We start from the raw sequence: 13,391 nt of genomic DNA on the forward strand, positions 1-13,391 counted from the left end.
GCCCCTCTCCAGGGTGGATTTCTACTTTATGACTTCTATTCTCTTACTTTGAAAATTAACACGGCCCTTAAAAACTGATTATTTGTCTCCTGAAAAAGCAAAGAAGTACGTACTTTTTAGATTTCACTGGAATATTCTTGGCAAAATCCACCAAAAAACATTCTGCCAGGTAATGATCTGCCGATGACACAATTGACTTAATAACAGCCCTGCACCAGCACTTCAGTTCTTGACAATAAACCACACAAACCTAGAAATTAAAAAGAAAATTCCAGTGTCAACAGGACCAGAGGATGTCAAGCAGCCCTGATTGCTACGTGTGATGTGGGATCTTAAATGGGCACCTAGAACAAAGGTCGTTCAAGAACCACAACTGAAAGAGGAATCAAGTTGTGAAGGAGAGTGAGTGGCATGACCGGTCCCTGCTATAACCTGAGGGCTGTGACCAATGTCCCACAGCTCTGCACAGCATGCACCATGGAGAAAAATGTGTGTGTGTGTGTGTGTGTGTGTGTGTGTGTGTGTGTGTGTGAGGGGGGAGGTTACAGGGAGCAGGAGGACCTGGCTACATTGAAATTAAAAGATTATATGACCAAGACGGGCTGAGAGGGTTCAGGAGAGGGCGGTCAGTTGACAAGGACTCTTTTGTGGCAGGTGTGTCATGAGGTGAATTTGTTCTCCAAAAACATACACAGACATGTCCACTCGTTTAAAAAGGCAGCAGATGCAGTGATGCCTAAGGACCCCAAAGTCACCTCCAGTTGTATCACCCTACTTAAAATTTTAGAATTCCTGGAGTATGCAGTCACAACATCTCATACTCTAGTCCACTGATGGAGCAAGAGTAGCACACCACATTGGATGGGGTATAAGGTAGAAGGCAACCACTCTCGATCAAAACAAACAAACAAAAATTAGCACACAAGGCTCAGCAACATGTCAGTAATCTCTGATAGAAGGGTTTATTGGCTCCAGGGTGAGATACAACAATCTTTTTTTTTTAAATGTAGGAGCACTGCTATTTATTCAGCCACTGATTAGGCTGATTGAATTGGGCATAAACTCCACCTTACTTTTTTTTCCATTTTTTATAATTTTATTTACTGAATCACCATGAGAGCAGTTACAAAGCTTTCGGGTTTAAGTCTTGGTCATACAATGAAAAACCTATACCTTCACCAGTGCCCATTCTCCACCACCAAAAACCCCAGTATACCCCCATCCCACACTCCCCCTACCTGTGGGGCAGATGATTTCCAAATTACTCTCTCTCTACTTTGATTACATTCAATATTTTAACACCAGACCCACCATTATTATTTGGGATTTTACCCAAAACCTCCAGATCTACCAAAAAGGCAACAGTAGACAGTTTGTTTTCTATTGCTGGTTTATGAATAACATATGATGTTGCGTAGCTGCAGTAGTAGCCATGCAATTTTGAAATTCTGAAATTTTAACAATTAAATCTGGAGGGATTTCTACCAAAAGCCACTGGGTTTCGAGATTTGCTCCTGAGTCTCTGGGATCAAGGCCATTGGGCAGTCTGATCAGGAACCAGAGAGGCCGTTTGTGGGCGATGACTTGGGGTCTCGTTGGGACGGGGAGACCAGGACCGGCTCCACCCCCATCCTGTGAGGCCCAACAAGTTTCATCACTGCGGGCCCAAGCCTGACTGTCCAATGGCCTCGGAAGGATAACGGCCACCAAGCCGCCAAGGGGGAGCAAGTGGAGTGACAACACCCTTTCCACCCTGGGGTGGCCTGGTGACAGTAACCTACTGCGGGGTCCGGACGCATTTCTGCCAAAAGTCGCTGGGTTTCGAGATTTATTTCTGAGTCTCTGGGATCATGGCCGTTAAGCAGTTTGATCAGGAGCCAGATATACTGTTTGTGGATGACGACTCGGGGTCTTGTTGGGATGGGGAGGAAAGGGCCGGCTCCACCCCCATCCCGTGAGGCCCCACATGTCTCATCACTGCAGGCCCAAACCTTACTGTCCAGTGGCCTCTGGAGGATGGCAGCCACCAGACCGCCAGGGGGAACAGGCCAAGGCACGAAACCTATTCCCACCTGGGGTGGTCTGGCGCCGGTAACCTACTGCAGGGACCGGACGCATTTCTGCCAAAAGCCGTTGTGTTTTGAGATTTGTTTCTGAGTCTCTGGGATCATGGCCGTTAAGTAGTTCAATCAGGAACCAGAGAGGCCATGCCTCCAATTATATAGCTGAGCCAAAGGTGGTTTGTGGGTGTGTCTCCCATATTCCTAACTTTTGGCCGTTTACTTTCTTGGTAAATTTTGCTCCGAGTTTTTGGGGTCTGGCCAAAGGCACAGCAGCAATTTGGGGGTATCTGGAAGTCTGAAGGCGCCATCAGGCTGCTGAAGCACTCGCCTCACAGGTACAGATTGACCTGCTGGCGGCACCATACCCCTAGAGAAACAACAATCTTCGCACATTTACACCTAAGCAAAGTTTTTTGGATCATTTTTAGTGGATTATTCATAACAAGCAATACAAAATAAATTATTCAGGGCCTGCTTTTGGGGCAGGCTTGTGTGGTGGTGAGATAATGGGAAATAATGGTGGTGGGAAGGTGTAATGGTGGTGAGACTGGTGGTGGAATATTGAATGTAATTATTGTGAACAACTTTATAAAAATTAAAGAAAAAAATAAAAGGTAGCAGATTGCTAAGGATGCAAAGCTAGCTTTACTGCACAGAAATAAAAGTTTGTATACATCTCTTCAGGGGGGGAATGCCAATAAAATCTCTGCCCAGACAACCAGTAACCACGTTTTAAACAGAAAAGGAAAGAGATGCAGGGAGGTGGGCCAGCCGGACTCACTACACAGTCTGCTAGAAAACATACCTCTGTAAAAATACGGGTCACCTGAATAAACGAAGATTCCTAAGCCAGAATATCATACAAGTAAGAGAAGTTAACACAAGGTGATAATTGGAAGCAATTAAATTGCTCTAAGAGCTTTGGTCACCTTCAATGTCAAAACAGTCTCTATTTTGAGTAGTGTTTCAAGACATGATTCTTAAAGCATATTCAGTTACATACCTGCCCTTCTTCCAACATTAGTGGCTTGATTTCTACATCTTGACACATGCTATTATAGAAGTCATTCATGGCACTATGTAGTTTTTGATAGTCAACTTCATGATCTAGAAAGGGACTGTATCCTTTTATAATAACCCAGAAACAACCTGGATCTTCAATCTGAAAAAAAAAAAACGTTTAATTGCAAACAAAGCAATGCACGATTTAAAAGTAGAACCACAAACATAACAAATCTTAGAAACATGGCAATATTTTAACATTAATTTAAAGTTCTTGGATACTTCTATCATAAATGATCAGACCCAAAATGAAGGCTCTCCATATACATACAAACACTGTATATCTTAAACGTTTACAATGTCAAATATATCACAATAAAGCTAGGCAGAGGGGAACAGGTAAAATTTAGAAACAACCAATAACGTGTTATTTCTTTTTCTCTCTCTTTCTTACCTTTGGACCTCCTAAGTTAGGTTCTGGGGACCCTCCGAACCACTCTTCGTGATTTGTGATTCTCACCCAGTGTGTCGGATGGCTCCATGCTGAAGGCCAAGGGTGCAGAGTTGTTGCTTGGGTCCTGCCTGGCTGGGACCACCCAGGCCACCTGGGCAACCCCAGCAGTGTTCAGGGGACCCCTGGGCTGTCCCCAATTATCTTCAGAGACCCAGGCAATACCAGGGGTCACACCCGGGCTGGGCATGTGCACCAACCTCTGCACTATCTAACCCCAATATGTGATTTTGTATTTTGTAAAAACAAAACAAGAGATCAACAGGCTCTTGTCTCTAGTTTCCTGACTGTACTAGTTTCTGAATTTTCAAAATATCAAGAGTAAAATACAAAGGGCAAGGTTCAGGACAATGCTTCTAGTGTTCCATCTCTCCTGTAAGAAAGACAGAAAACTAAATGTACATTCTGATTATGGTCTTTGAAAGGAAAACAAAAATTATCCCTAACAGAGGAAGCCAGAATTGGGGCAGAGGAGATAGCACTGAAAGCCCGCCATGTACCTCACCATCTACTGGTGCTTTTAGAAACCAAGACCTCCATCCAGAAACACACAAATAGGAAGTGGAAAGCTGATCTGGATGACAAGTATCTGTGATTTTCCAAACTGATTTCCTAAGTCTGGTACTGAGCGGGTCTAACGCCTGATCTCCCATGCTTTGGAGCCCAGGCACCTGATGAGAGGAACACAGGTCTGCTTTAGTCTTTTTTCCATTTTCTGAACACCTGAACATTTGGGGGGGTCTGTCTGTTTTTGGGCCTCACCTGGCTCTGTGCTCAGGAGTCTCTCTTGGCGTGGCTCAGGGGACCATAATGGATGCCAGGGGTTGAACCTAGGGTGGCTGCGTGCAAGGCAATCGCTGTACTATCTCTCTGGCTCAATGCCTGAACATTTTTATAATGAAGAGCTGGGCTTGGGGGGCCCAGCTCAGTGGGTAGGAACACCTGCCTTCCAACCATCGCGTCGGATTCAGCCCAGGAGTCACTGTGGCAGGTGCTACCTAGGTGGCTCCTGTCATTGGCACTATTGCTGCAGCCAGATCTGTGCCTGAGACAGAGGGGTGTGGCCCCTGGTCAGCACAGCACAAACCCAAGTGCAGGAGCAGGGAAGGAAGTGAGCACCATGACAAAACGTGCAGGTCCCACAGCGATGGCCTTTGTGTGACCAGAGTCATGGCAACAGCAAGGGGGAGAAGGGGAGGGATGGGGGCTCTAGGGGGCCACTCTGGTTCCCACAATGACAGGAATGAATCCACTGCCCTTAAGAATGGCATCTTCAGAGCTGGAGCGATAGTACAGTGGGTAGGGCATTTGCCTTGCATGCGGACAACCCAGGTTCGATTCCCAGCATCCCATATGGCCCCTGAGCACCGCCAGGATTAATTCCTGAGTGCAGAGCCAGGAGTTTACCCTTGTGCATCGCCGGGTGTGACCCAAAAAGCAAAAAAAAAAAAATTAAATTAAATTTTAAAAAGAATGGCATCTTATCTGGGAAAAACAGAGACAGAATAGGGGCCAGAGAGACAGCACCAAGGGCTGCAGCACATCCCTTGCCTGCACAAGGCTCTGAAATCATCCTCAGAGGGTTTTGGTACTGCTGGGTGTGGCCCTGGGGGGCCCAGCATCAGTAGGACTGAGCAACACCAAGCAGTGACCCGTCAGGCCCAGAGAGCTGCGTTGGCTAAGGCCGGGAGTGGCCCCCAGGTTCCAGTCCCTAAGCCCTACTGGGGAATACCCACCCTCACCACCACCACGAAAAAGATCAAGAAAGTACAAAATAACCATCTGAATGCACCAGAGAGAGTGCATGGGCCTATCAGAGAGTGGAACACTAGGGGGAGAAATCACCAAAAAAAAAAAAAAAAAAAAAAAGAGGCACAGAGGGGAGAGTCCTGAAGTCTTGATGAGAAAATTCAATTCCACAACAGACCCTAAGCCACATTGGGGTCCAGAGGAAGTAAAAAGATAGGCAAGGGGGTGTCCGGAGGAAGTAAAAACATTGGTGGGGGGAGTACAGAGGAAGTTACAAGATGGGGGGAGTCGAGAGGAATAAAAAGATGGGGGGAGGGCTTCAGCTGATGCCAAGAAAACCATGAACCCTGGAGCTCCCTGCCTGAAAGGGAGAGACCAGGCTGCCGGGCAGAGGCTTCCACTCTCCCCAGAGGGTCCACGCCAAAGAGGTGTGCCCTGAGGACCATCAGGTGTGGTTCAAAAACAAACAATAGGAGCTGGAGTGATAGCACAGCGGGTAGGGCGTTTGCCTTGCATGCAGCCAACATGGCTGACACAGGTTCGATTCCCAGCATCCCGTATGGTCCCCCGAGCACCACCCCGAGTGATTCCTGAGTGCATGAGCCAAGAGTAATCCTTGAGCATCGCCAGGTGTGACCCAAAAAGCAAAAATAAATAAATAAATAATATAATCTTTAACGCAGATACATTGTGTTAACGAATCACCAATAAATGGTTTTTCTCCAAAAAATGATATATAAATATAATTGATTCCAGCATTTTTTTTGCAGATATCAACCAATTAATTGTGAGAATCTTATTGGAAAGGGAAAGGAATTGGAACACCTATGATAATTCTTAAAAAATATATATATATAGTTAACTACTAAAGGTAAAAGGTAAAGGTAAAGGCCCTCCCGTTGTTCGTCGATTTGCTTGAGCGGGCCCAGTAACGTCTCCATTGGAGACTTTGTTGTTACTGTGTTTGGCATATCGAATACGTCACGGGGAGCTTGCCAGGCTGGTGCTATATTTTTGGCAGATTCTTTTAGTCAATAATACTTCATGCACTTGGTTATTTCCTAAAACTTATCTTTCCATGTAATTTTCTATGCTATTGAGTTATCTTGCTCCCAAACCTCCACAAAATAAAGGTAGAAGAAAATTCTGAAAAATAAAAAGACATTTAAAGATGGAAAAAAAACCACACAGCTGTGGAAAAGAGTGATAGTACAGCAGGTAGGGCACTCGCCTTGCAAACAGCAGACACAGGTTCAATTCCTGCATCCCACATGGTCCCCAAAGCCCTGTGAGGAGTGATCTGTGAATCCAGAGCCAGAAAAAGTTCTGAGTGCTGCTGATTATGGCCCAGAAACGGAGAACAAACAGTATAGTCAAAAGACTCACATTATCTAACTTCAAGTCTTACTGTAAGACATAGTAATGAAAGAATTATATACTAGAAAAAGCAGATTTTTTAAGTCAACAGAACGGAAATAGATACTCATGTATTATTAGTCAACAAATTTTCAATAAAGCTGCAAAGGGAATTCAACGGGAAAAGTTTTTTTTCAATAATACCACTGAGGGGCCAAAGCAATACAGTACAGCAGACAGGGTGTTTGCCTCGCATATGGCCAACCTGAGGTGCCAATCCTTGGCACCCCATATGATCTTCAGAACCCTCCAGGAGTGAACCCTGAGCCTAGTGAGAGAATAAGTCCTGAGAACTGCAAGGCATGGCTCCAAAACAAAAACAAAAGATATTAAGTCATTTCAATATACTTAAGTCCCCACCCCCTAACAAAGAATCTCAATCCATTTCTCAAATCAGAACACAAAACTAGCTGGGGTTGAGGATTCACTGCCTTCATGCATGATCGCCAGCCAAATTGAAGACTAAGCAACCACTTTAGCGGAAACAAATTATCCTCTATGTCCTTCACTCCGGGAAAGCAAAGGTCCCTAAAACAAAAGTCAGGGAAAACTATCTAAAGTGCACAAGACTGTCCCAGATGTCACCTCTGAGCGCAGATGCAGAATGTACTGGTGGCAGCAAGATGACTGACTGGCATGACTTGGATTACCTAATTCCTCAGATTAGGTAAAGAAAATGAACTCAGACTTGCAAGACTTGAAGAAAAAAGTAAGCCTTCTTGGTGCAAAATATGCAATTTTTTTCAAAAAAAAAACACAATGTCTTGTGGTTTAAATTAATTAGAAAATTAATAAATTAGGAAATAACCATTTTTCTAATGATCAGTGACGACAAGCATACTTTCTATTTCTATATGTACAACTTCTCTGGAATACAACTATTACTCAAATCTGCCTATTTTAAGATTATTTCAGGGCTTTTTTTTGGGGGGGGACACCCTCAGTGATGCTCAGGGTTTACTTCTGGTTCCATGTTCAGGGACCACTCCTAGTGAGCTCAGATGATCATATGAGATGCCAGGATCAAACCCAAGTTGGCTGCATGCAAGGCAGTCTACTCACTGTACTATCTCTCCAGCCCCAATTCCAAATATTTTCTTTGATTAGTTATTTGACATTAATCGCTTATCAAAAGTAAACTATTACAAAGATATAGATTTAAAAAGAAATGTGCAAATGTGACCAAATGCTAACAACTACTGAGTCTGGATACAGGGCATTTACATCATTTCATTACTATTTGTGTAACTTGCTTCTCTGAAAATTTTCAAAATATCGAGTTGGAGGAAGGTGTTGAAAACAAGTTTTGATAGGGGCCACCCCTTGTGGTGCTGGGGTGAATGAGGGTGCCAAGCGTTCTAGAGTCCAGCTACATCCTCAGGGCCTCAGGGCCTCAGGGCATCACATGTCCTTGGAAGTTCCTAGGATGTCTCCTTTTTAAAAAAATCTGCTTCCAGGGACTGGAAAGATTGTACAGCAGGCAGGGTGCCAGCCTTGCACATGACCGAAGACTGACCCGGGTTCAATCCCCAGCACGTTACATGGTCCCCAGAGCCCCCACCAAGGAGTGACCCCTGAGCAGGGAGCCAGGATTAAGCCCTGAGCACAGCAGGGTGTGATCAAAAAATGAAATAAATAAAAGCTCAGGAAGTGCAGGTCAGATGTAGGGTTCTACCACAGCAGAGCAAGAATTGCAAGCTGCCTTTTCCTCTGTGTGCTCTTCCAGGAGCCGCTGGGCTCCAGTTACTCCCAGCCCTGACGGCGCTGCATATCTGTCATCCCTGTACCACAAGCAGCACCATTTTTGCTTTTTCCTGCCTACTTTATTTCCCTTAGAAAAATTAAAATACCTGTGGTAAAATTCTGGTCTGTTTTCTTCCTTATCGCTACCATTCAAACCTGAATAAATGTATTCAAGTGAAAACAGATTTCTGTTCCTGGCAGGGATACTATTTCACACCATTTACACTGATAGGATTTGGGGGTAGAGCAAGACAGTACAGCGGGTAGGATGCATGCCTTGCTTATAGCAGACCTGGGTTCGATCCCCGGCATCCCATATGGTCCCCAGAGCACCGGCAGGAGGAATTCCTGGGTGCAGAGCCAGGAGTAACCTCTGAGCCCAAAATTCAAATAAATAAACTGATAGGACTTGGGGCTGGAGCAACAGTATAATGGTTTAGGTGCTTGCCTTGCACACTGCCAACCTGGGTTCAACTCCGGACATCCTATACAGTCCCCACCACCACCACAAGCACCAGCAGGAATGATCCCTCAATGCAGAGCCAGAAAGAACCCTGAGTCTCGCCAGGTGTGGCCCAAAAACAAAGCAAAACAAATAAAATTTAAATGAAAAAAATCAATAGAACTTGAGGCAAACTGTGTGTGTGCCAGGCTCTGTGTTCTTGCCCTGGCCCTGAGGGGCTGTTCCTTCCGCCCCCAGCACCACTCATGGAGTTGGCCACAGGACGCTGCTCGGGTTGCCCCCGCCCCACCCCCACGGCAAGCAGGGTGGGGGAAGGGGCCCCACCCACCCACCCCCTAGAAAGGCTGGAAGGGCTCTCTACAAAGTTTCAACTTGTGAGGCCCTGGGAAGTAGGGGCCTATACAGACTGCATCCGCTGGGGGAGGGGAACAAGCCCCAGTGCCCAGGGGGATGCAGGGGAAGGGGTTATAGAGCATCTCTCCTGAGGCTCAGTTAAAAAAAAATAATAATACAGAGGAGGAGGGCCGGAACAATAGCACAGCGGGAGGGCATTTGGCTGACCCAGGTTCTATCACCAATATCCCATATGGTCCTCTGAGAACCGCCAGGATTGATTACAGGCTCCACTTTTAAGACCAAAACTCAGCAGGGCCGGAACGATAGCACAGCAGGTAAGGCGTTTGCCTTGCACGCGGCCGACCTGGGTTCGATCCCGGGTACCCCATATAGTCTCCCCAGTACTGCCAGGAGTAAGTCCTGAGGGCAGAGGCAGGAGAAACCCCTGAGCATCACTGGGTGTGACCCGAAAAGAAAAAAAAAACTCAGCAGGCCCTAACTCTCAGTTTCCCCCATCAGAAACTCCCGACTTCTCCAAAAACAATAACACCCTGGGCAGATAAATAGCCCCAGAATAGGGCTCATGGGCAGTGGCGCCCAGCCAAGCAGAGAGGGCCGAGGGAGTGGAGTCATGGCACCAGACAGAGACCAAGAATTGGACACATAATGTTGGTCGCTGAAGTCACGGGACCGGACAGGGACCAGAATTGGAAACACATTACCAGTTCCTAGAAAAAAAAAATGCTGGTATGTAACCAAACCCTATACAAAGTGCCCAGAATTCGAAGTCGGGGTCCTTGTCAAGACTCCACCGCGTTGGATGACACTCAGACCCCAGCTCGAGCTAGCGATCAAGGGGCCTTGCCTGTGCAGCATCGCGGCTCGTCTGGTCAATGGTGCGAGCGAAACTCCCCGGGACAGAACACCCTGCGTGCAGCACCTGGAGCAATCCCTGAGCGTCGCTGGGTGTGACCCAAAAAGCAAACAAAAAATAAAAAAAAACATAAAAGACACAGAGTGCGGTCTGAAGAATTTGGGACAAAGTACTTTTTTTACTCCCGGCCTCTCCCAAACAAGAGCATGGGAAACCCGGGCAATAAACTGTGGGTCTGGCTAGGAATCGCAGCCAAGTGGGCAACCGCGGCTCGGGCGTCGGGCGACGGGGAGGGGGGACGCGGGGCGGGGGCGCGGCAGGGGGCGCGCTCACCTTCAGCACCAGCACCTCGAGCATCTTGGCGGTGCCTCGCCAGCGGGCCGGCGGGCTGGCCCGGGGAGGACACGCGACGACGGCGTCGTCGTCGCGGCCGCGGCCCGTGCCTGGCGCTGGGCGTGTCCCGGGCGGGGAAGGCGGGGAAGGCGGGGGCGCTCCCTCCGAGGGCCGGCCGCCGTGGGCTTCCCACCGCCTCGCCCATCCGGGGTCGCGGAGGCCCTCGCTCCGGGCTCCGACCCTCGCCCCGCACGCCAGGCCGCCACGCACCGCAGGCCCCACGCTCCTGCCTCCAGCCTGGACGCCGCTGGCGACGCGCTTCGCTCCGCGCCTCCGTCGTGGGTTCCTCGCCGGCGCCAGCCTCGAAGCCTTCCGCGTCCACGTGGACGACCAACCAACGGCCTGTGCAACCGCCAGCGGCCGCTACGCACTGCGAGATGGGGCGGGGCGGGGCGGGGGCGGGGCTCTATCCCTGGGGGCGTGTTTATGGGCGGGGCGACGGAGGGACGACTCTAGGGCGTGTTTGGTGTGAGGGTGGTGGGCGGGGTGATGTGGGGGTGTGGGCGGAGCTATGCGTATTAGAGGCGTGGTCAGGACGGGGAGATGGGCGAGGTGGCTCTAGAGTGGTCTGTGGCGGGCGATGGGCGGGACGACGTGGGAGTGTGGGCGGAGCTACGTGCATTGGGGGGCGTGGTCAGGGCGGGGGACGGGAGGGACGCCTCTAGGGAGTGGTCGGTGGAGGGCGGTGGGCGGGGCCCGGCAGATGGGAGGGGCTATGTGATAAGGGGCGTGGTCAAGGCGGGGAGATGGGCGAGGCGGCTCTAGAGAGTGGTCTGTGGAGGGCGGTGGGCAGGGCGACGTGAGAGTGTGGGCGGAGCTACGTGCCTTGGGGGCGTGGTCAGGGCGGGGAGATGGGCGAGGCAGCTCTAGGGAGTGGCCGGTGGCGAGTGGTAGGCGGGGCGACGTAGGGGTGTGGGGCGAACGGGGCTATGGGGGGGGGCTGTGTGTCACGTGGTCCGCTCGCTGGGCTGCAGCTACCTGCAGTCCAGAGCCACCTGGGTGCGGTGGTCCCCTGCAGGCAGAATCTTTTTCCCCAATACTGTCAAGGCAAGCCCTCTTCGGCCTGCTACTGACCCCTGGGTCTTTGGGGACCTCTCTGCCCTGGAAACAGTTGTCCTGTTCCCTGGCCGTCAGCTGTCCAGGGCTCTCAAACGGGTCTCCGTCCCAGGAATCCGTACCACCAGAGGCCTCAAACCGCGCCCTGGTTCAACCGCCAGCTCTTGTGCACTTGTTGCGCACCACTGATTTCTCTACACTGAACGCTTGGGTGCCTCTCTGCTGTTTTCTCGACTGCAAATTGGGACTAGAGCAACCCTCAGCATTAGGTGAGGTCTCTACTTTGTGAGACAAAAAATATTCAAGAAGCACTCCGGTAGTAAGGTTAGGGGTGTGTGTGTGTGTGTGTGTGTTGGGGTTTGGCGATTGGGTCGCACCTGACAATGCCCAGGGCTTATTCCTGGCTCTGCACTCAGGGACCACTTGTGGAGGTGCTGGTGTTTGTATGCAGGAGCGGAGAGGGAAGAATAGAAACTCATTTTGGATGCTACTTTCAAGGCAAGCACCTTACCGGCTATATTTTTTCTATGGGGGGTGGGTGGGGGATGGGGGCGGCACTAGGGGCGTTATTGCTATCCTGAACTTCTCACCAACACTTCAGCAAGCTAATTAGAGAATAAAAACAACATTTCTTTAAAATGGAATCTTTTTAAATTGTTGTTTGGTTTTTTCTTTGTTCTGTTTGGGGGTCATACCCCCCTGTGTTCAGGGCTTACGACTGGCTCAGGGCTCAGGAATTATTCCTGGCTGGACTCAAACTTGTGTTTGTGGCATGCAAAAAGTAAGTTTAGGGGCCAGGGAGGTTGCTTAGCAGTTGAGCACTTGACTTGAGTGTGTCAGGACCTGAGTTTGATCCTTGGCTTAGTGACCGATTGACTGAATGAATGAATGAATGAAGAAATAATATTTTGATTTCACAAAATCAAGCCATTGCCTGAGGCAGGATTGTGACCGCTATGAGGAGGCTACTGAGGAAGAAAGCACAGCTCCAAGTACCTGAAATGCTCCAGCTGCTGGATAGAACTTCACCTGAAGCCGAATTAGGCTAACCAGGTTCCACCACCAGTGGAGGCACCACACTTGAAAGCTCCACATCTCCTCAAGAGAAATACCCAGGGAGATGCAAATCAAAACCACAGAGTGAATGAATCTCACTCCACAAAGGCTGGCACAGCTCCAAAAGAACAAGAGCAACCAGCGCCGGCAGATGCAGGGAGAAAGGGACTCTCAGTCATTGTTGCTGGGAATGCCCATTGGTCTAGCCTTTTTGGAAAACAATATGGACATTCCTCAAACAACCAGAAATTGAGATCTCATTTAACCTAGCAATACCACTTCTGAGAATATACCCTGGGGGCCCCCAAAAACACAGCAGAAACACCATCTGCACTCCTATGTTCATTTCAGCACTGTTCACAATCGCCACAATCTGTAAACAACCCGAGTGCCCAAGAACAGAAGACTGGTTACTATGGTACATCTACACTATGGAATACTATGTAGCTATTAGAACAAATGAAGTCATGAAATTTGATTATAAATGGATGGACATCGGGAGTATCATGCTGAGTGAAATGAGTCAGGAGAGGAACAGACATAGAATGAATTTATATCCTGCATTCATTTATATGATATAAAATAGTATGAAACTAATATCCAAGGCCAGGAAAAACGGGCCAGAAGCTTGGTCAGTGGTTGGAAGTTTGGCACAAATGTGAAGTTTGCCACAAATGTGAGGCTTGGGGGTGAAGGGCAGTTAAGATAGAGAAGGAACCAGTATGACAG

At 48.7% G+C, this 13,391-nt stretch overlaps 1 protein-coding gene across 1 annotated transcript in view; it reads right to left on the minus strand.

Moving 5' to 3' along the window:
• TDRD12 (tudor domain containing 12) overlaps positions 1-10,514 on the minus strand; it is a 63,028-nt gene extending 52,514 nt beyond the window's left edge. The window contains exons 1-3 of the mRNA XM_056136101.1: positions 10,491-10,514; positions 3,067-3,225; positions 114-250 (exon numbers count right to left, since the gene is read on the minus strand). Coding sequence (XP_055992076.1) covers positions 114-250; positions 3,067-3,225; positions 10,491-10,514 — 320 coding nt within the window. The remainder of the gene's footprint in view (positions 1-113; positions 251-3,066; positions 3,226-10,490) is intronic.
• Positions 10,515-13,391: the final 2,877 nt, after the last annotated feature.

The sequence above is a fragment of the Sorex fumeus genome, unplaced genomic scaffold (assembly GCF_029834395.1).
Source record: "Sorex fumeus unplaced genomic scaffold, SorFum_2.1 ptg000122l, whole genome shotgun sequence".
In the NCBI taxonomy this organism is placed as follows: Eukaryota; Metazoa; Chordata; class Mammalia; order Eulipotyphla; family Soricidae; genus Sorex; species Sorex fumeus.